Source organism: Staurois parvus, unplaced genomic scaffold (genome assembly GCF_062004578.1).
Source record: "Staurois parvus isolate SC_StPar_1 unplaced genomic scaffold, SC_StPar_1.0 ptg001435l, whole genome shotgun sequence".
Taxonomy (NCBI): Eukaryota; Metazoa; Chordata; class Amphibia; order Anura; family Ranidae; genus Staurois; species Staurois parvus.
Genome location: NW_028319231.1, coordinates 986,466 through 1,006,479, shown reverse-complemented (window position 1 = coordinate 1,006,479; position 20,014 = coordinate 986,466). Strand labels below are relative to the sequence as shown.

The 20,014-nt window shown below is 45.9% G+C and overlaps 1 protein-coding gene across 1 annotated transcript in view; it reads right to left on the bottom strand.

Moving 5' to 3' along the window:
* Positions 1-20,014, bottom strand: part of LOC149435990 (uncharacterized) — a 73,161-nt gene that overhangs the window by 27,976 nt on the left and 25,171 nt on the right. Inside the window, exons 4-6 of the mRNA XM_089662197.1 lie at positions 16,175-16,369; positions 8,945-9,139; positions 8,762-8,836 (exon numbers count right to left, since the gene is read on the bottom strand). Coding sequence (XP_089518323.1) covers positions 8,762-8,836; positions 8,945-9,139; positions 16,175-16,369 — 465 coding nt within the window. The remainder of the gene's footprint in view (positions 1-8,761; positions 8,837-8,944; positions 9,140-16,174; positions 16,370-20,014) is intronic.

The window sequence follows — 20,014 nt, the reverse complement described above, 5'->3', positions numbered from 1 at the left end:
GTCTCCCGTTATATTGTAAAGTGCTGAGCAAACTGTTGGCGCCATAAATCCTGTATAATAATAATATTGTACACAATTTGGTCATTTGAAAAGAAGTTGTGTTCAAATATAAATTAGATTTACAAAGAAAAACTTTGGAATTAGAAAAATAAAATACAATTTCTGAACAATCTGCTTCTCCATGTTCCAACAATAGTCTGTCTGAGTTGTCTTATGCCTCAGAAGTCAAAGAAATCAGTTCACTGAGTGTCAACAACAGCTTAAACAATATGGTAAACAGTGCTGTTGTCATTAATAGGAATGGTTTAGTGCCATTTCCGAAATTAGAATCAGGATCAAATCGAGATTCTTCGCCTTTACGGAATATGTTGCTCCAATTTTATTGGATGAAAGTTGAAGGCCATATGTACAGGGTGTATTGAATGGCAGGAACATAAAGTTTTTAGTAGATACAGGAGCTGAACTCAGTTTAACTAAACATAAATGAGCTGTAAATGCCAATTCTCCAAAATGCGATTTATTTGATTTTACTGGAAAATGTAGTTCAGTTGCTAGAAAAGTTTCTAATGTGACTTTTGAGATTCCAGGATTTCTGAAAACTTACATTGACATCTGGTATTGTCATGGTACAGAGAATATTCTTGGTATTGATGCTGGTTCTCTTTCTAAGACAAACTGTCTGACATCTGCTGGGCAGATTTGCAGGAGCTGATCTCTTATCATGAGATCTTCCAAATACTTGTAGGAGTCAGCTTTCAGTCCTTTAGTCCACTGTCACTCGCCACATCTGTGTAAGAGTCCCCAGGTCCCTTTTGCATGTACCTGAACCGCTTGTGGTACACTTCTGGGGTCATCTGGTACTTCCGGATGATGGCATCTTTTAAAGCTTCATATTCGTCGTCCTGCCCCTCTGGCATTTCAACAAACGCATCCAGGGCCTTGCCTCATAACCTCGTAGTCCTGGGGTCAGGTACCGAGCCCATTGAGTTGGGGGCACATGGTACTGACGGCACGTTTTTTCAAATGAAAGCAAATATGTGTCAATGTCACTATCTTTGTCCATCACTGGAAACTTGGCGGCTGTGCCCACGGCCAGAGTGGCATCTCTGTGCTCTAGGGACCCGGGGTTCTGCACCTGTCGCTGTGGCTGGAGCCTCGCCATCTCCAGCTTGTGCTGATGATCAGCTTCCCTCTGCACCGCCTCTCTCTCAGCCACTCTTTCAGCTTGGCAATCCACAGCCTCTCTCTCAGCCTGGCGTTCTGCAGCTTTTCTGTCAGCCTGGTGTTCCGCAGCTTCTCTGTCAGCCGCTGCTTGGTGTTTCGCAGCCTGTCAGCCACTGCTTGGCGTTCCACAGCCTCTCTCTCTGCCTGGCATTCCATGAACTGTAGGTATGCCTCAGGATCTGTCTCCTTGATGTGTTTCAGGGCTTCCTGCATCTGAGGAGAGTCTCTGTTGGTTACAGGCACTCCGGTGCTGGCCCGTTCGGGCTGTCGTGTGATGATAACATTCAGTGATCCTCCAGTGTCAGTCTCTGTATGTGTATCCTGCGAGGCCATCTCTGAGCCACTGGGAACGTAGGTAGCGGGAACCCTGTCATTGTCAAGTTCCCCCGAGTTCTGGTCTGCTCGGATATCATGCTCCAATAGGTCCCGAATCAAATCTTCACGATTTTTGCGACCGACGTCCAATCCTCGTGAGGTACATTCCGCCTTCAAATCATTTTTGCTCAGAAAGCAGAAAAAGAAAGGAGCTGTTGCTATATGTCTCTCTCTCTCTATATCAGTGGTTCTCAACCTTTCTAATGCCGCGACCCCTTAATACAGTTCCTCATGTTGTGGTGACCCCCAACCATAAAATTATTTTCATTGCTACTTCATAACTGTAATTTTGCAGTGGGAGGAGTAGTGCCATGTCATTGGTGTCAGTGGAAGGAGTAGTGCCCCATCACTGATGTCAGTGGGATGAATAGCGCCCCATCGTTGGTATCAGTGGGAGGAATAGTGCCCCATCGTTGGTATCAGTGGGAGGAATAGTGCCCCATCATTGGTATCAGTGGGAGGAATAGTGCCCCATCATTGGTATCAGTGGGAGGAATAGTGCCCCATCGTTGGTATCAGTGGGAGGAATAGTGCCCCATCATTGGTATCAGTGGGAGGAATAGTGCTCCATCACTGATGTCAGTGGGATGAATAGTGCCCCATCACTGGTGTCAGTGGGAGGAATAGTGCCCCATCACTGATGTCAGTGGGATGCATAGTGCCCCATCACTGGTGTCAGTGGGAGGAATAGTGCCCCATCACTGGTGTCAGTGGGAGGAATAGTGCCCCATCACTGGTGTCAGTGGGAGGAATAGTGCCCCATCGTTGGTGTCAGTGGGAGGAATAGTGCCCCATCGTTGGTGTCAGTGGGAGGAATAGTGCCCCATCGTTGGTGTCAGTGGGAGGAATAGTGCCCCATCGTTGGTGTCAGTGGGAGGAATAGTGCCCCATCGTTGGTGTCAGTGGGAGGAATAGTGCCCCATCGTTGGTGTCAGTGGGAGGAATAGTGCCCCATCGTTGGTGTCAGTGGGAGGAATAGTGCCCCATCGTTGGTGTCAGTGGGAGGAATAGTGCCCCATCGTTGGTGTCAGTGGGAGGAATAGTGCCCCATCGTTGGTGTCAGTGGGAGGAATAGTGCCCCATCGTTGGTATCAGTGGGAGGAATAGTGCCCCATCGTTGGTATCAGTGGGAGGAATAGTGCCCCATCGTTGGTGTCAGTGGGAGGAATAGTGCCCCATCGTTGGTGTCAGTGGGAGGAATAGTGCCCCATCGTTGGAGTCAGTGGGAGGAATAGTGCCCCATCATTGGTGTCAGTGGGAGGAATAGTGCCCCATCATTGGTGTCAGTGGGAGGAGTAGTGCCCCATCATTGGTGTCAGTGGGGGGAGTAGTGCCCCATCATTGGTGTCAGTGGGGGGAGTAGTGCTCCATCACTGGTGTCAGTGGGGGGAGTAGTGCCCCATCATTGGTGTCAGTGGGGGGAGTAGTGCTCCATCACTGGTGTCAGTGGGGGGAGTAGTGCCCCATCACTGGTGTCAGTGGGAGGAGTAGTGCTCCATCACTGGTGTCAGTGGGAGGAATAGTGCCACATCATTGGTGTCAGTGGGAGGAATAGTGCCCCATCATTGGTGTCAGTGGGAGGAGTAGTGCCCCATCATTGGTGTCAGTGGGAGGAGTAGTGCCCCATCATTGGTGTCAGTGGGGGGAGTAGTGCCCCATCATTGGTGTCAGTGGGGGGAGTAGTGCTCCATCACTGGTGTCAGTGGGGGGAGTAGTGCCCCATCACTGGTGTCAGTGGGAGGAGTAGTGCTCCATCACTGGTGTCAGTGGGGGGAGTAGTGCCCCATCACTGGTGTCAGTGGGAGGAGTAGTGCCCCATCATTGGTGTCAGTGGGGGGAGTAGTGCCCCATCATTGGTGTCAGTGGGGGAGTAGTGCCCCATCACTGGTGTCAGTGGGAGGAGTAGTGCTCCATCACTGGTGTCAGTGGGAGGAATAGTGCCACATCATTGGTGTCAGTGGGAGGAATAGTGCCCCATCATTGGTGTCAGTGGGGGGAGTAGTGCCCCATCATTGGTGTCAGTGGGGGGAGTAGTGCCCCATCATTGGTGTCAGTGGGAGGAATAGTGCCCCATCACTGGTGTCAGTGGGGGGAGTAGTGCCCCATCACTGGTGTCAGTGGGGGGAGTAGTGCCCCATCACTGGTGTCAGTGGGAGTAGTGCCCCATCACTGGTGTCAGTGGGAGGAATAGTGCCACATCATTGGTGTCAGTGGGAGGAATAGTGCCCCATCATTGGTGTCAGTGGGAGGAATAGTGCCCCATCATTGATGTCAGTGTGGTGGAGGGGAGAATAGTGCCCCATCATTGGGGTCGGGGGGGGGAAATAGTGTCCCATCGTTGGTGTCAGTGGGTGGAGGAACAGTGACCCATCATTGGTGTCAGTGGGAGGAATAGTGCCCCATCATTGATGTCAGTGTGGTGGAGGGGAGAATAGTGCCCCATCATTGGGGTCAGGGGGGGGGGGAAATAGTGCCCCATCGTTGGTGTCAGTGGGGGGAGGAATAGTGCCCCATCTTTGGTGTCAGTGGGGGGAGGAATAGTGCCCCATCGTTGGTGTCAGTGGGGGGAGGAATAGTGCCCCATCGTTGGTGTCAGTGGGGGGAGGAATAGTGCCCCATCGTTGGTGTCAGTGGGGGGAGGAATAGTGCCCCATCGTTGGTGTCAGTGGGGGGAGGAATAGTGCCCCATCGTTGGTGTCAGTGGGGGGAGGAATAGTGCCCCATCGTTGGTGTCAGTGGGGGGAGGAATAGTGCCCCATCGTTGGTGTCAGTGGGGGGAGGAATAGTGCCACATCGTTGGTGTCAGTGGGGGGAGGAATAGTGCTCCATCACTGGTGTCAGTGGGGGGAGTAGTGCCCCATCACTGGTGTCAGTGGGAGGAGTAGTGCTCCATCACTGGTGTCAGTGGGAGGAATAGTGCCACATCATTGGTGTCAGTGGGAGGAATAGTGCCCCATCATTGGTGTCAGTGGGGGGAGTAGTGCCCCATCATTGGTGTCAGTGGGGGGAGTAGTGCCCCATCATTGGTGTCAGTGGGAGGAATAGTGCTCCATCACTGGTGTCAGTGGGGGGAGTAGTGCCCCATCACTGGTGTCAGTGGGAGTAGTGCCCCATCACTGGTGTCAGTGGGAGGAATAGTGCCACATCATTGGTGTCAGTGGGAGGAATAGTGCCCCATCATTGGTGTCAGTGGGAGGAGTAGTGCCCCATCATTGGTGTCAGTGGGAGGAGTAGTGCCCCATCATTGGTGTCAGTGGGGGGAGTAGTGCCCCATCATTGGTGTCAGTGGGGGGAGTAGTGCCCCATCATTGGTGTCAGTGGGAGGAATAGTGCCCCATCACTGGTGTCAGTGGGGGGAGTAGTGCCCCATCACTGGTGTCAGTGGGAGTAGTGCCCCATCACTGGTGTCAGTGGGAGGAATAGTGCCACATCATTGGTGTCAGTGGGAGGAATAGTGCCCCATCATTGGTGTCAGTGGGAGGAATAGTGCCCCATCATTGATGTCAGTGTGGTGGAGGGGAGAATAGTGCCCCATCATTGGGGTCGGGGGGGGGGGGAAATAGTGTCCCATCGTTGGTGTCAGTGGGGGGAGGAATAGTGCCCCATCATTGGTGTCAGTGGGAGAAATAGTGCCCCATCATTGATGTCAGTGTGGTGGAGGGGAGAATAGTGCCCCATCATTGGGGTCAGGGGGGGGGGAAATAGTGCCCCATCGTTGGTGTCAGTGGGGGGAGGAATAGTGCCCCATCGTTGGTGTCAATGGGGGGAGGAATAGTGCCCCATCGTTGGTGTCAGTGGGGGGAGGAATAGTGCCCCATCGTTGGTGTCAGTGGGGGGAGGAATAGTGCCCCATCGTTGGTGTCAGTGGGGGGAGGAATAGTGCCCCATCGTTGGTGTCAGTGGGGGGAGGAATAGTGCCCCATCGTTGGTGTCAGTGGGGGGAGGAATAGTGCCCCATCGTTGGTGTCAGTGGGGGGAGGAATAGTGCCCCATCGTTGGTGTCAGTGGGGGGAGGAATAGTGCCACATCGTTGGTGTCAGTGGGGGGAGGAATAGTGCCACATCGTTGGTGTCAGTGGGGGGAGGAATAGTGCCCCATCGTTGGTGTCAGTTGGGGGAGGAATAGTGCCCCATCGTTGGTGTCAGTGGGGGGAGGAATAGTGCCCCATCGTTGGTGTCAGTGGGGGGAGGAATACTGCCCCATCGTTGGTGTCAGTGGGGGGAGGAATAGTGCCCCATCGTTGGTGTCAGTGGGGGGAGGAATAGTGCCCCATCGTTGGTGTCAGTGGGGGGAGGAATAGTGCCCCATCGTTGGTATTAGTGACACAAATGATGGGGCACTATTCCTCCCACTGACACCAATGATACTTACTTTGCTGACCCCTGCTCCAGCCTGGGCTCGCTCTCTCACTTACCTGTCAGCTGTCTTCCTTCTCTGGCCGCTCTCCTCTTCACTCGCTCCGGCAGCTCCCTCAGTCTTCTTTGATGTACGCGCGCTGCCGCTCGGCTCCTCCTCTCCAAGCTCCACCTCCTCGCCGGTGATTGGCCGCCTGTGTGCCTCTCCTGAGCTACAGTTCCGGTGGCCAATCAGCGGCGAGGAGGCGGAGCTGCTGAGCGATCCCGGAGGTGTGGCCAGGTGACAGCAGCGTATCATCCCGCCCACACATCGCCGGAGACTGCAGCGGTGTCTCGGTTCCTAAGACCATCGGAAATATGTGTTTTCCGATGGTCTTAGGCGACCCCTGGGAAATGGTCGTTCGACCCCCAAAGGGGTCGCGACCCCCAGGTTGAGAACCGCTGCTCTATATAAATAAATAAAATATGCACCGCTTGTTTCTAAGGACTGTTTCCACAAAGGTTACAATCCTTCAGTGCAGAGCCAATTTTTGAACACTGCACTGAAGCTCCTAATGCAACTATCCCACGTACGCTGCCAACAATATGTGACGGACGTGGTGTCAGACACCAGCCCTTCTCACCAAACTCGTGACCGAAGGACTAGCCAATCTAAAACCGCGCTGTCACGTGCGTAACAATGCCGCACCCAGCTGCACCCTGCACACCGATGTTCCAGTTAATTGGACAATGATCAACGTACCAGCAGCCTGGACGCGATTGTTACTGGTTCAGTTTAATTACGCAATTAACCCTTCACACTGCCACCACCTCCTTTTTATACAGAGAAAGAGGAAACCCAGCAATACACTAGGATGATTGGTTAATCGTCAGTATCCCGCTATCTCTACAGATCGGTTATACAGAGGGTATGTGGACGTAGGCTGGACATTAGTCCTTGGCCAGTCGACTCTGGGGGGGGGGGGGTTCCTGTACCCGCCCACAGGCTGTTCTGGGTGCTGAACTGCCCAAAGTCAATTGGACCAAGACCGGCTTGAATCACCAAGTCGGGGATTGAATTTGCATCAGTCCGATCGCGACAGTACCAATCACTGTTCCGCTAGTGCACTCCAGCGCCACATAAACATTTCCTGCAATTTTCTGGCATTCTACATAGGCCACAAATATAGTTTTTATATGCTGATGTAGCCTATAGAATGCCCCATCAGAAGGGAGTATTTTCATCTCTCTGCAACTAATATTTTAGCTTTTATGAGGGATGAAACATACTTCTTTGATCTAAGCATATACTTTTTGAGCTCCCTAGACAGATCGGAGCCCCCCTGGTGTCATGAAGCCGAAACGGCTGCGTTTCTCTTTTAAGCTTCAGGAAGATGGCAAAGTCTGATTATGTATAGGTGACAAAATCTTATTAGCACCCAGGTGCCACTTCCAGAAGAAGCTAGGTCCCTTCTGATGCTAATTGGTGACCATCTGTCTCTGAATACCTTATTTGTTTAATGACAAGGAATGAACTAAATTTACGATTACATATTGCTACAGGTCACATCTCAGCTACTCAAATCTGTACATTTATGTCACAAGGGGATAAATTATTTGGTGAAAGGAAAAGAAAATAATAAGGGTAAAAATATGTTTATGTTATACAAAACAAAAGGTTTACCAAGTATACTTTTCCCTTTATAGAATCAAATTGAAAATATGTTCAAATCAATTATCTTAAGATCTAAAAATGCACGGATGGATACGAAAGTGACGAGAATGTGTATAAATGGATTAAGATAAGGAACATGATTAAGATTTGATAAAATCGATCATTTTGAGAGGGAAATGTTAGAAGCTTTCCTTAACCTAATATCTGCTTACTAACAGTACTAACATATGTATGAATGAGTTGGATCTTAATAGAATAGTTGAGTTGTTATATTTTTATTTGTTCTAGATTGGGAAAAGTGAGATAAATAGACTTTTTATAGTCTATGTGAATATACATATATGTATATGTATATCTTGGTTTTTTTCTCTACATTCAAGCAACATGTGGTAGTAATTAGTCTAGCTTTCCCTCTCCCATCTCCCCCCATCTCTGTGGGTAAGAGCTAAAGTTTCACTAATAAGAGAATTGTAAGAATCTATTTCATACATGTTAAGCATACACACTTTACACTGTAATATTTCTTGATTACGATATTTATATATGATATAACTTTTATATTAAGATTACTTTTAGGAGATTATATATATATATAAATATATATTATATATGTGTAATACATCTCATTTACCCTGATTGATGGAATGTCAGTGAAGGTTCCAAGGATTAAATTTCAGACTTTCTCCTAAGGGAGGGGAGAAGACTGAGGGTTTGTTTTATACATCTGTTGCCAAATATCATTGTATGACTATAAGAGACAGAAAAGAAAACCAGCCCACTTTTAGGAGAAGGCGGGGGCTGAATTGCTCCTTATAGAGCAGAACAAAGACTTTTTAGGTACACTTTTTTAGAAGCCTAGATTCACGACACACAGATTCATACCACACATAAGATTACATACAATCTTTATCTCAAGAACTTAACTATATATTTTTTGGACATTATCTAAACATTCTGTATTCCAATATTTTATTTCTAATATTATGAAATATTATTAGCAAATCAATTTTTGAGTTTATGCAAGAGTTGGAAGGACTTTCTATTTTGAACTTTTCTCACCAATACAAGTTAACAAAATATCGAGACAATACAGTATTTTACAGTGAGATCAATGTCATTTCATGGTCATGTAATACCAATATTTATCTGTTACCGCGTTTTATTTGTATCTGGTCTGGCCTGCGTCCTCCGTTTTTGCTCCCGCTTTGTTGATTTTTACGTGGAATTCCTGGAACATAAAGAGAGTGAGACTCAAGCAGGGTTACTGATGGCATTAAGAAAAATATACAGATCAATGTCATTTCATGGTCATGTTATACCAATATTTATCTCTTACTGTATTTCATTTGTGTCTGGGCTGGTCTAGGTCCTCCCAGTTTATTCATATTTGTTTGAATGTTATGTGACTGTTCTGGAATATCTCTGTCTTGTTGTCTCATTTTCTTTTGTGGGGGTGCAGAGCTTGATACTGTATCATCATACTGTATTCCATCTTTAGAACCCGTGCTCCACACATTCATATCTTTCAAGCCTTTATAAGTTTTAAAAAGACACATTAGAATGTCAAATGACTTTCCAGCAACACCTAGCTTAAAAGAACATCTAATGTATTACAGTAGTATTACCCCCAGTAACATAAATGTAAGATTCGGATAGCTGAGATGTGATCAATAGAAATATGTCATTGTATATCTAGCTTAGTTCCATGTTATTAAAGATAACAAGTTAAGTGATCAGTATTCAGTCAGAGATACATGTTCACCAATTAGCATCTGAAAGGACAGAGCAGCTTCTAGACTGGAGGTGACACCTAGATGTCAATAAAACGGTGTCACCTATCTAGTCAGACTTTGCCACCTTATTGAAGTCTAAAAGAAGAGCTCAAGCCTTTTCAGCTTAAAGAAACAGCAGGAGATCAGGAGTGGCTCTTTACAGCACTGTGGTTGACCCCCAACAATGAAAATGCATCATTTTTATCCTCATGACCATCATCATCATTAGCATTACCAACCTTACTGTATCATCAACGTGATTGGCATTATTAATATCAGCATCATCATCAGCATTATCATCACTATCATTGACCGTATCAGCATTATCATCAACATTATCAATATCAGCTTCATCATCATCATTATCAACAGGCACGTTTCTAATGTCCATGACACGAGTTTGATACCTCCCCCTGCAAGGGTATTTCTTCTTGTTCTCCAGCTAATGAAGAATCTTGCCACCCCATTTCATTCCCAGCCCAGGCGTAATAGGACACAAGAGTACCCAAATTGGCACCCAACAAAACAGGTGTGGGAATTTCATCCGAGACCCCCACCTCCCTCATCCCCCTTCCCACACCCCAATCGATGAATACCTATGCACAGGGTATGCGTGCACGGGTCCCCCAACTCCTGTGAGGGTAAGGAACTTTCCTGGGATGAGGTTCCTTTGCTCAATCACCTCTGGCCAGATCAAGGTGACTTTGGCTCCGGTGTCCCGGAAACCAGTTACAGACCGGTTGCCCACAGTGACTAGCTGAAAGTTGGCGGGGGTTACCCGTGTCACGATCGCAAGATCGCCGCCACCAACATGCAACAATCCCACGACCGCTGCCACCAATGTCACGATCGCAGCATCAGACCCCAGACCTTCTCACCAAACTCGTGACCAAAGGACTGGCTGATCTAAAACCACTATGTGACGTGCGTAACAATACCACACCCAGCTGCACCCTGCACAAAAATTTTCCAGCTAATGGACAACAGATCGATGTGCCGTCAGCCTGAGCGATTGTTACTGGGTCAGGTTAATTACGCAATTAACCCCTTCACACTGCCACCACCTCCTTTTTGTTCAGAGAAAGAGGAAACTTGCAATATTGCTATAACACTATAATAATTGAAATAATCGTCTGCATAACCCGGTCATTGACACAGGCCGGTTATACATAGAATTAACACAAACAGTAGCATCTCTTTAAAGGCAGGGATTCATAAATTGTAATTAAGAGCTGTAGAAACAGTTCAACACTTTCAGAAAGAGAGATTTATTACTAAAAGGGTCAAACAGGTGCAATAAAAATATTTACAGAGAAGATGTAACTAAGATATACAGTCATGGCCGAAATTGTTGGCACCCTTGATATTTCTCCAGGAAATCATGTATTTCTCACGAAACGTATTGCATTAACACATGTTTTGCTATACACATGTTTATTCCCTTTGTGTGTATTGGGACAAAACAAAAAAAGGGAGGAAAGAAAGCAAATTCGACATAATGTCACACAAACCTCCAAAAATGGGCTGGACAAAAGTATTGGCACCCTTTCACAACTGCGGATAAATAAGAATGTTACAAGCATGTGATGCTCCTGTAAACTCACCTGGGGCAAGTAACAGGTGTGGGCAATATAGAAATCACACCTGAAAGCAGATAAAAAGGAGAGACGTTCACTTAACCTTTGCATTGTGTGTCTGTCTGTGCCACACTAAGCATGGACAACAGAAAGAGGAGACGAGAACTGTCTGAGGACCTGAGAACCAAAATTGTGGCAAAATATCAACAATCTCAAGGTTACAAGTCCATCTCCAGAGAACTAGATTTGCCTTTGTCCACAGTGCGCAACATTATCAAGAAGTTTGCAACCCATGGCACTGTAGCTAATCTCCCTGGTCGTGGACGGATGAGGAAAATTGATGAAAGATTGCAACGCAGAATAGTCCGGATGGTGGATAAGCAGCCCCAAACATGTTCCAAAGACATTCAAGCTGTCCTGCAGGCTCAGGGAGCATCAGTGTCAGCGCGAACTATCCGTCGACATTTAAATGAAATGAAACGCTATGGCAGGAGACCCAGGAGGACCCCACTGCTGACACAGAGACATAAAAAAGCAAGACTACAGTTTGCCAAAATGTACTTGAGTAAGCCAAAAGCCTTCTGGGAAAACGTCTTGTGGACAGATGAGACCAAGATAGAGCTTTTCGGTAAAGCACATCATTCTACTGTTTACCGAAAACGGAATGAGGCCTACAAAGAACAAAACACAGTACCTACGGTAAAATATGGTGGAGGTTCAATGATGTTTTGGGGTTGTTTTGCTGCCTCTGGCACTGGGTGCCTTGACTGTGTGCAAGGCATCATGAAATCTGAGGATTACCAAAGGATTTTGGGTCGCACTGTAGGGCCCAGTGTCAGAAAGCTGGGTTTGCGTCCAAGATCCTGGGTCTTCCAGCAGGACAATGACCCCAAACATACGTCAAAAAGCACTCAGAAATGGATGGCAAAGAAGCGCTGGAGAGTTCTGAAGTGGCCAGCAATGAGCCCAGATCTAAATCCCATTGAACACCTGTGGAGAGATCTTAAAATTGCTGTTGGGAAAAGGTGTCCTTCCAATAAGAGAGACCTGGAGCTGTTTGCAAAGGAAGAGTGGTCCAAAATTCCGGGTGAGAGGTGTCAGAAGCTTATTGATGGTTATAGGAAGCGACTGATTTCAGTTATGTTTTCCAAAGGGTGTGCAACCAAATATTAAGTTAAGGGTGCCAATACTTTTGTCCAGCCCATTTTTGGGGTTTTGTGTGACATTATGTCATATTTGCTTTTCTGCCTCTGTTTTATATTTGTTCCAATACATACAAAGGGAATAAACATGTGTATAGCAAAACATGTGTTAATGCAATACCTTTTTTGTGTGAAATACTTGATTTTCAGGAAAAATATCAAGGGTGCCAACAATTTCGGCCATGACTGTATATATATATATATATATATACATACAGGAAACAGCATAGTACAGCAAAGAGATACCAGAGAGAAGTTAAAGGGTTAAGTTACTTTCCAGTAAGCCTTTGATGTAAGCAGATCCATGTTTTTTAGAGCAGAATGGTGCTTTGATCTCCTGCTGTTACGATGGAAAAATTGGAGATGCCTTCAATTCTCCTCTCTTAGGCCTGACAGCCGGTTTTAAAGTTTCCCGGAAGGGGGTGGTTCTGAAGTAACAAACCAATCCCTTGTGCAGGGAGGGGTCGTCAGGCGGGACCCTAAACTGGGGCCAACATCTTTCATAATTCATATTCTGTTCCATAATGTTCCATCTGCACAAGCTACAGTCCACCCGCGGGTAGTTTATTATGCAGATAAGCCTGAGGATTATTTAAATATGAATTATGAAATAATATGTGGCACGGTTCGCGAGTTCTATGTTCCGTCTTCCCTGATGGCCCGAGAAAAATGAGTGACCCATCAAACTGTTCGTCTGCTCATTGGCCATCTGACGAGGTGTCCGGATTTTACATCGATCTCTCATATTCCAAGATATGAGACATAGGGGAAAAATTGATTTCTTAAAAAGGTTATCTGGTGGGGGCTTCTTGGGAATACCTTGAACTCCTGGGAAGGCTCCATTATCTTTTTATGAGGCGTGAAATTACACAGTTTCTTTGGACAGTGCTGCACCACGTGGCTCTCTGCTGGGATCTGGCCTGTGACACTTTTAACACACACACATCTGTCGCTGTGCCTCTCAGGAAGGGAGGGGGAAGGAGAAGGATGAGGGAGAAATGGATACCCTTAGCAAGATGGAGTCTGCGTCAGTCTCTGTTGGACACATTTGCGACTACCCGCATCTTCCTGCGGACAAACAGCATGGAAGAAGAGTTGCTGGCCAGATGATGTCGTCTGCCTCTGCTCAGGACACTGCGTCCTGAGATGTCTGGCTTTCCCACAGGCAAAACATCTGCGGTTGTCAGTCAGGAATGGCTTGGCCCCAGGTGCTGCAGGTGTTGGTTGAGGGGGATCTTGACTCACCGGCGTAGGAAAGGTTGCTATGGGTGATTTCCCTCCTTTCCAGCCATTTGGCAGAGCCTTGCGAGGGTCAGACACCCCCGTGTGGACAAAGGTATCTGCCAAATTGGCTGCAGCTTTAGCAGATGCTGGTTCTCTTTCTAAGACAAACTGTCTGACGTCTGCCGGGCAGATATGCAGGAGCTGATCTCTTATCATGAGATCTTCCAAATACTTGTAGGAGTCAGCTTTCAGTCCTTTAGTCCACTGTCGGAATGTGGTGCGTAAACGACTCGCCACATCCGTGTAAGAGTCCCCAGGTCCTTTTTGCATGTACCTGAACCGCTTGTGGTACACTTCCGGGGTCATCTGGTACTTCCGGATGATGGCATCTTTTAAAGCTTCATAATCGTCGTCCTGCCCCTCTGGCATTTCAACAAACGCATCCAGGGACTTGCCTCATAGCCCTAGGGTCAGGTACCGAGCCCATTGAGTTGGGGGCACATGGTACTGACGGCACGTTTTTTCAAATGACAGTAAATACGTGTCAATGTCACTATCTTTGTCCATCACTGGAAACTTGGCGGCTGTGCCCACGGCCAGAGTGGCGTCCCTGTGCTCTAGGGACCCGGGGTTCTGTACCTGTCGCTGTGGCTGGAGCCTCGCCATCTCCAGCTCGTGCCGACGATCAGCTTCCCTCTGCACCGCCTCTCTCTCAGCCGCTCTTTCAGCTTGGCGTTCTGCAGCTTTTCTGTCAGCCTGGCATTCCGCAGCTTCTCTGTCAGCCGCTGCTTGGCGTTCCGCAGCCTCTCTCTCAGCCTGGCATTCCATGAACCGCAGGTATGCCTCAGGATCTGTCTCCTTGATGTGTTTCAGGGCTTCCTGCATCTAAGGAGAGTCTCTGCTGGTTACAGGCACTCCGGTGCTGGCCCGCTCGGGCAGTGGTGTGATGATAACATTCGGTGATCCTCCAGTATCAGTCTCTGTATGCCTATCCTGAATTTCCGACACCAGTGCATCAGTCCAATCGCGACAGTACCAATCACTGTTCTGCCAGTGCACTCCAGCGCCACATAAACATTTCCTGCGTTTTTCTGGCATTCTACATAGGCCACAAATATAGTTTTTATATGCTGATGTAGCCTATAGAGTGCCCCATCAGAAGGAAGTATTTGCATCTCTCTGCAACTAATTTTAGCTTTTCTGAGGGATGAAACATACTTCTTTGATCTATGTATATACTCTTTGAGCTCCCTTGACAGATCGGAGCCCCCCTGGTGTCATGAAGCCGAAACGTCTGCGTTTCTCTTTTAAGCTTCTGGAAGATGGCAAAGTCTGATTATGTATAGGTGACAAAATCTTATTAGCACCCAGGTGCCACTTCCAGAGGAAGCTAGGTCCCTTCAGATGCTAATTGGTGACCATCTGTCTCTGAATACCTTATTTGTTTAATGACAAGGAATGAACTAAATTTACGATTACATATTGTTACAGGTCACATCTCAGCTACTCAAATCTGTACATTTATGTCACAAGGGGACAAATTATTTGGTGAAAGAAAAAGAAAATAATAAGGGTAAAAATATGTTTATGTTATACAAAACAAAAGGTTTACCAAGTATACTTTTCCCTTTATAGAATTAAGTTGAAAATATGTTCAGATCAATTATCTTAAGATCTAAAAACGCACGGATGGATACGAAAGTGACGAGAATGTGTATAAATGGATTAAGATAAGGAACATGATTAAGATTTGATAAAATCGATCATTTTGAGAGGGAAATGTTAGAAGCTTTCCTTAACCTAATATCTGCTTACTAACAGTACTAACATATGTATGAATGAGTTGAATCTTAATAGAATAGTTGAGTTGTTATATTTTTATTTGTTCTAGATTGGGAAAAGTGAGATAAATAGACTTTTTATAGTCTATGTGAATATACATATATGTATATCTTGTTTTTTTTCTCTACATTCAAGCAACATGTGGTAGTAATTAGTCTAGCTTTCCCTCTCCCATCTCCCCCCATCTCTGTGGGTAAGAGCTAAAGTTTCACTAATAAGAGAATTGTAAGAATCTATTTCATACATGTTAAGCATACACACTTTACACTGTAATATTTCTTGATTACGATATTTATATATGATATAACTTTTATATTAAGATTACTTTTAGGAGATTATATATATATATAAATATATATTATATATGTGTAATACATCTCATTTACCCTGATTGATGGAATGTCAGTGAAGGTTCAAGGATTAAATTTCAGACTTTCTCCTAAGGGAGGGAGAAGACTGAGGGTTTGTTCTATACATCTGTTGCCAAATATCATTGTATGACTATAAGAGACAGAAAAGAAAACCAGCCCACTTTTAGGAGAAGGCGGGGGCTGAATTGCTCCTTATAGAGCAGAACAAAGACTTTTTAGGTACATTTTTTTAGAAGCTTAGATTCACGACACACACAGATTCATATCACACATAAGATTACATACAATCTTTATCTCAAGAACTTAACTATATATTTTTTGGACATTATCTAAACATTCTGTATTCCAATATTTTATTTCTAATATTATGAAATATTATTAGTAAATCAATTTTTGAGTTTATGCAAGAGTTGGAAGGACTTTCTATTTTGAACTTTTCTCACCAATACAAGTTAACAAAATATCGAGACAATACGGTATTTTACAGTGAGACTCAAGCAGGGTTACTGATGGCATTAAGAAAAATATACAGATCAATGTCATTTCATGGTCATGTAATACCAATATTTATCTCTTACCGTGTTTCATTTGTGTCTGGGCTGGTCTAGATCCTCCCGTTTTATTCACATTTGTTTGAAAGTTATGTGACTGTTCTGGAATATCTCTGTCTTGTTGTCTCATTTTCTTTTCTGGGGGTGCAGAGCTTGATACAGTATCATCATTCTGTATTCCATCTTTAGAACCCGTGCTCCGCACATTCATATCTTTCAAGCCTTTATAAGTTTTAAAAAGACACATTAGAATGTCAAATGACTTTCCAGCAACACCTAGCTTAAAAGAACATCTAATGTATTACAGTAGTATTACCCCCTGTAACATAAATGTAAGATTCGGATAGCTGAGATGTGATCAATAGAAATATGTCATTGTATATCTAGCTTAGTTCCATGTTATTAAAGATGACAAGTTAAGTGATCAGTATTCAGTCAGAGACATATGTTCACCAATTAGCATCTGAAAGGACAGAGCAGCTTCTAGACTGGAGGTGACACCTAGATGTCAATAAAACGGTGTCACCTATCTAGTCAGACTTTGCCACCTTATTGAAGTCTAAAAGAGGAGCTCAAGCCATTTCAGCTTCAAGAAACAGCAGGAGATCAGGAGTGGCTCTTTACAGCACTGTGGCTGACCCCCAACAATGAAAATGCATCATTTTTATCCTCATGACCATCATCATCATTAGCATTACCAACCTTATCATCAACGTGATTGGCATTATTAATATCAGCATCATCATCAGCATTATCATCACTATCATTGACCGTATCAGCATTATCATCAACATTATCAATATCAGCTTCATCGTCATCATTATCAACAGGCACGTTTCTAATGTCCATGACACGAGTTTGATACCTCCCCCTGCAAGGGTATTTCTTCTTGTTCTCCAGCTAATGAAGAATCTTGCCACCCCATTTCATTCCCAGCCCAGGCGTAATAGGACACAAGAGTACCCAAATTGGCACCCAACAAAACAGGTGTGGGAATTTCATCCGCAATTAACCCTTCACACTGCCACCACCTCCTTTTTGTTCAGAGAAAAAGGAAACTTGCAATATTGCTATAACACTATAATAATTGAAATAATCGTCCGCATAACCCGGTCATTGACACAGGCCGGTTATACATAGAGTTAACACAAACAGTAGCATCTCTTTAAAGGCAGGGATTCATAAATTGCAATTAAGAGCTGTAGAAACAGTTCAACACTTTCAGAAAGAGAGATTTATTACTAAAAGGGTCAAACAGGTGCAATAAAAATATTTACAGAGAAGATGTAACTAAGATATATATATATATATATATATATATATATACATATACAGGAAACAGCATAGTACAGCAAAGAGATACCAGAGAGAAGTTAAAGGGTTAAGTTACTTTCCAGTAAGCCTTTGATATAAGCAGATCCAAGTTTTTTAGAGCAGAATGGTGCTTTGATCTCCTGCTGTTACGATGGAAAAATTGGAGATGCCTTCAATTCTCCTCTCTTAGGCCTGACAGCCGGTTTTAAAGTTTCCCGGCAGGGGGTGGTTCTGAAGTAACAAACCAATCCCTTGTGCAGGGAGGGGTCGTCAGGCGGGACCCTAAACTGGGGCCAACATCTTTCATAATTCATATTCTGTTCCATAATGTTCCATCTGCACAAGCTACAGTCCACCCGCGGGTATTTTATTATGCAGATAAGCCTGAGGATTATTTAAATATGAATTATGAAATAATATGTGGCACGGTTCGCGAGTTCTATGTTCCGTCTTCCCTGATGGCCCGAGATAAATGAGTGACCCATCAAACTGTTCGTCTGCTCGTTGGCCATCTGACGAGGTGTCCAGCTTTTACGTCGATCTATCATATTCCAAGATATGAGACATAGGGGAAAAATTGATTTCTTAAAAAGGTTATCTGGTGGGGGCTTCTTGGGAATGCCTTGAACTCCTGGGAAGGCTCCATTATCTTTTTATGAGGCGTGAAATTACACAGGTTCTTTGGACAGTGCTGCACCACGTGGCTCTCTGCTGGGATCTTTCCTGTGGCACTTTTAACACACACACATCTGTCACTGTGCCTCTCAGGAAGGGAGGGGGAAGGAGAAGGATGAGGGAGAAATGGATACCCTTAGCAAGATGGAGTCTACGTCAGTCTCTGTTGCACACATTTGCGACTACCCGCATCTTCCTGCGGACAAACAGCATGGAAGAAGAGTTGCTGGCCAGGTGATGTCGTCTGCTTCTGCTCAGGACACTGCGTCCTGAGATGTCTGGCTTTCCCAAAGGCAAAACATCTGCGGTTTTCAGTCAGGAATGGCTTGGCCCCAGGTGCTGCAGGTGTTGGTTGAGGGGGATCTTGACTCACCGGCGTAGGAAAGGTTGCTATGGGTGATTTCCCTCCTTTCCAGCCATTTGGCAGAGCCTTGCGAGGGTCAGACACCCCCGTGTGGACAAAGGTATCTGCCAAATCGGCTGCAGCTTTAGCAGAGGCTGGTTCTCTTTCTAAGACAAACTGTCTGACGTCTGCCGGGCAGATATGCAGGAGCTGATCTCTTATCATGAGATCTTCCAAATACTTGTAGGAGTCAGCTTTCAGTCCTTTAGTCCACTGTCGGAATGTGGTGCGTAAGCGACTCGCCACATCCGTGTAAGAGTCCCCAGGTCCCTTTTGCATGTACCTGAACCGCTTGTGGTAAACTTCTGGGGTCATCTGGTACTTCCGGATGATGTCATCTTTTAAAGCTTCATAATCGTCGTCCTGCTCCTCTGGCATTTCAACAAACGCATCCAGGGACTTGCCTCATAGCCCTAGGGTCAGGTACCGAGCCCATTGAGTTGGGGGCACATGGTACTGACGGCACGTTTTTTCAAATGACAGTAAATACGTGTCAATGTCACTATCTTTGTCCATCACTGGAAACTTGGCGGCTGTGCCCACGGCCAGAGTGGCGTCCCTGTGCTCTAGGGACCCAGGGTTCTGTACCTGTCGCTGTGGCTGGAGCCTCGCCATCTCCAGCTCGTGCCGACGATCAGCTACCCTCTGCACCGCCTCTCTCTCAGCCGCTCTTTCAGCTTGGCGTTCTGCAGCTTTTCTGTCAGCCTGGCATTCCAAAGCTTCTCTGTCAGCCGATGCTTGGTGTTCTGCAGCCTCTCTGTCAGCCGCTGCTTGGCGTTCAGCAGCCTCTCTCTCAGCCTGGCATTCCATGAACCGCAGGTATGCCTCAGGATCTGTCTCCTTGATGTGTTTCAGGGCTTCCTGCATCTAAGAAGAGTCTCTGCTGGTTACAGGCACTCCGGTGCTGGCCCGCTCGGGCAGTGGTGTGATGATAACATTCTGTGATCCTCCAGTATCAGTCTCTGTATGCCTATCCTGCGAGGCCATCTCTGAACCACTGGGAACGTAGGTAGCGGAAACCCCGTCATGGTCAAGTTCCCCCAAGTTCTGCTCTGTCGGATATCATCCTCCAATAGGTCCCGAATCAAATCTTCACGATTTTTGCGACCGACCGTGAGGTACTTTCCGTCTTCAAATCATTTTTGCTCATTTTCTCGTATTCTGCTGCCCCAGGCATAATTGCAAGCAAATATAGAATAGAAAGCAGAAAAAGAAAGGAGCTGTTGCTATATGTCTCTCTCTCTCTCTCACTATATATATATATAAAAATAAATAAAATATGCACCGCTTGTTTCTAAGGACTGTTTCCACAAAGGTTACAATCCTTCAGTGCAGAGCCAATTTTTTAACACTGCACTGAAGCTCCTAATGCAACTATCCCACCTACGCTGCCAACAATATGTGACGGACGTGGCGTCAGACACCAGCCCTTCTCACCAAACTCGTGACCGAAGGACTAGCCAATCTAAAACCGC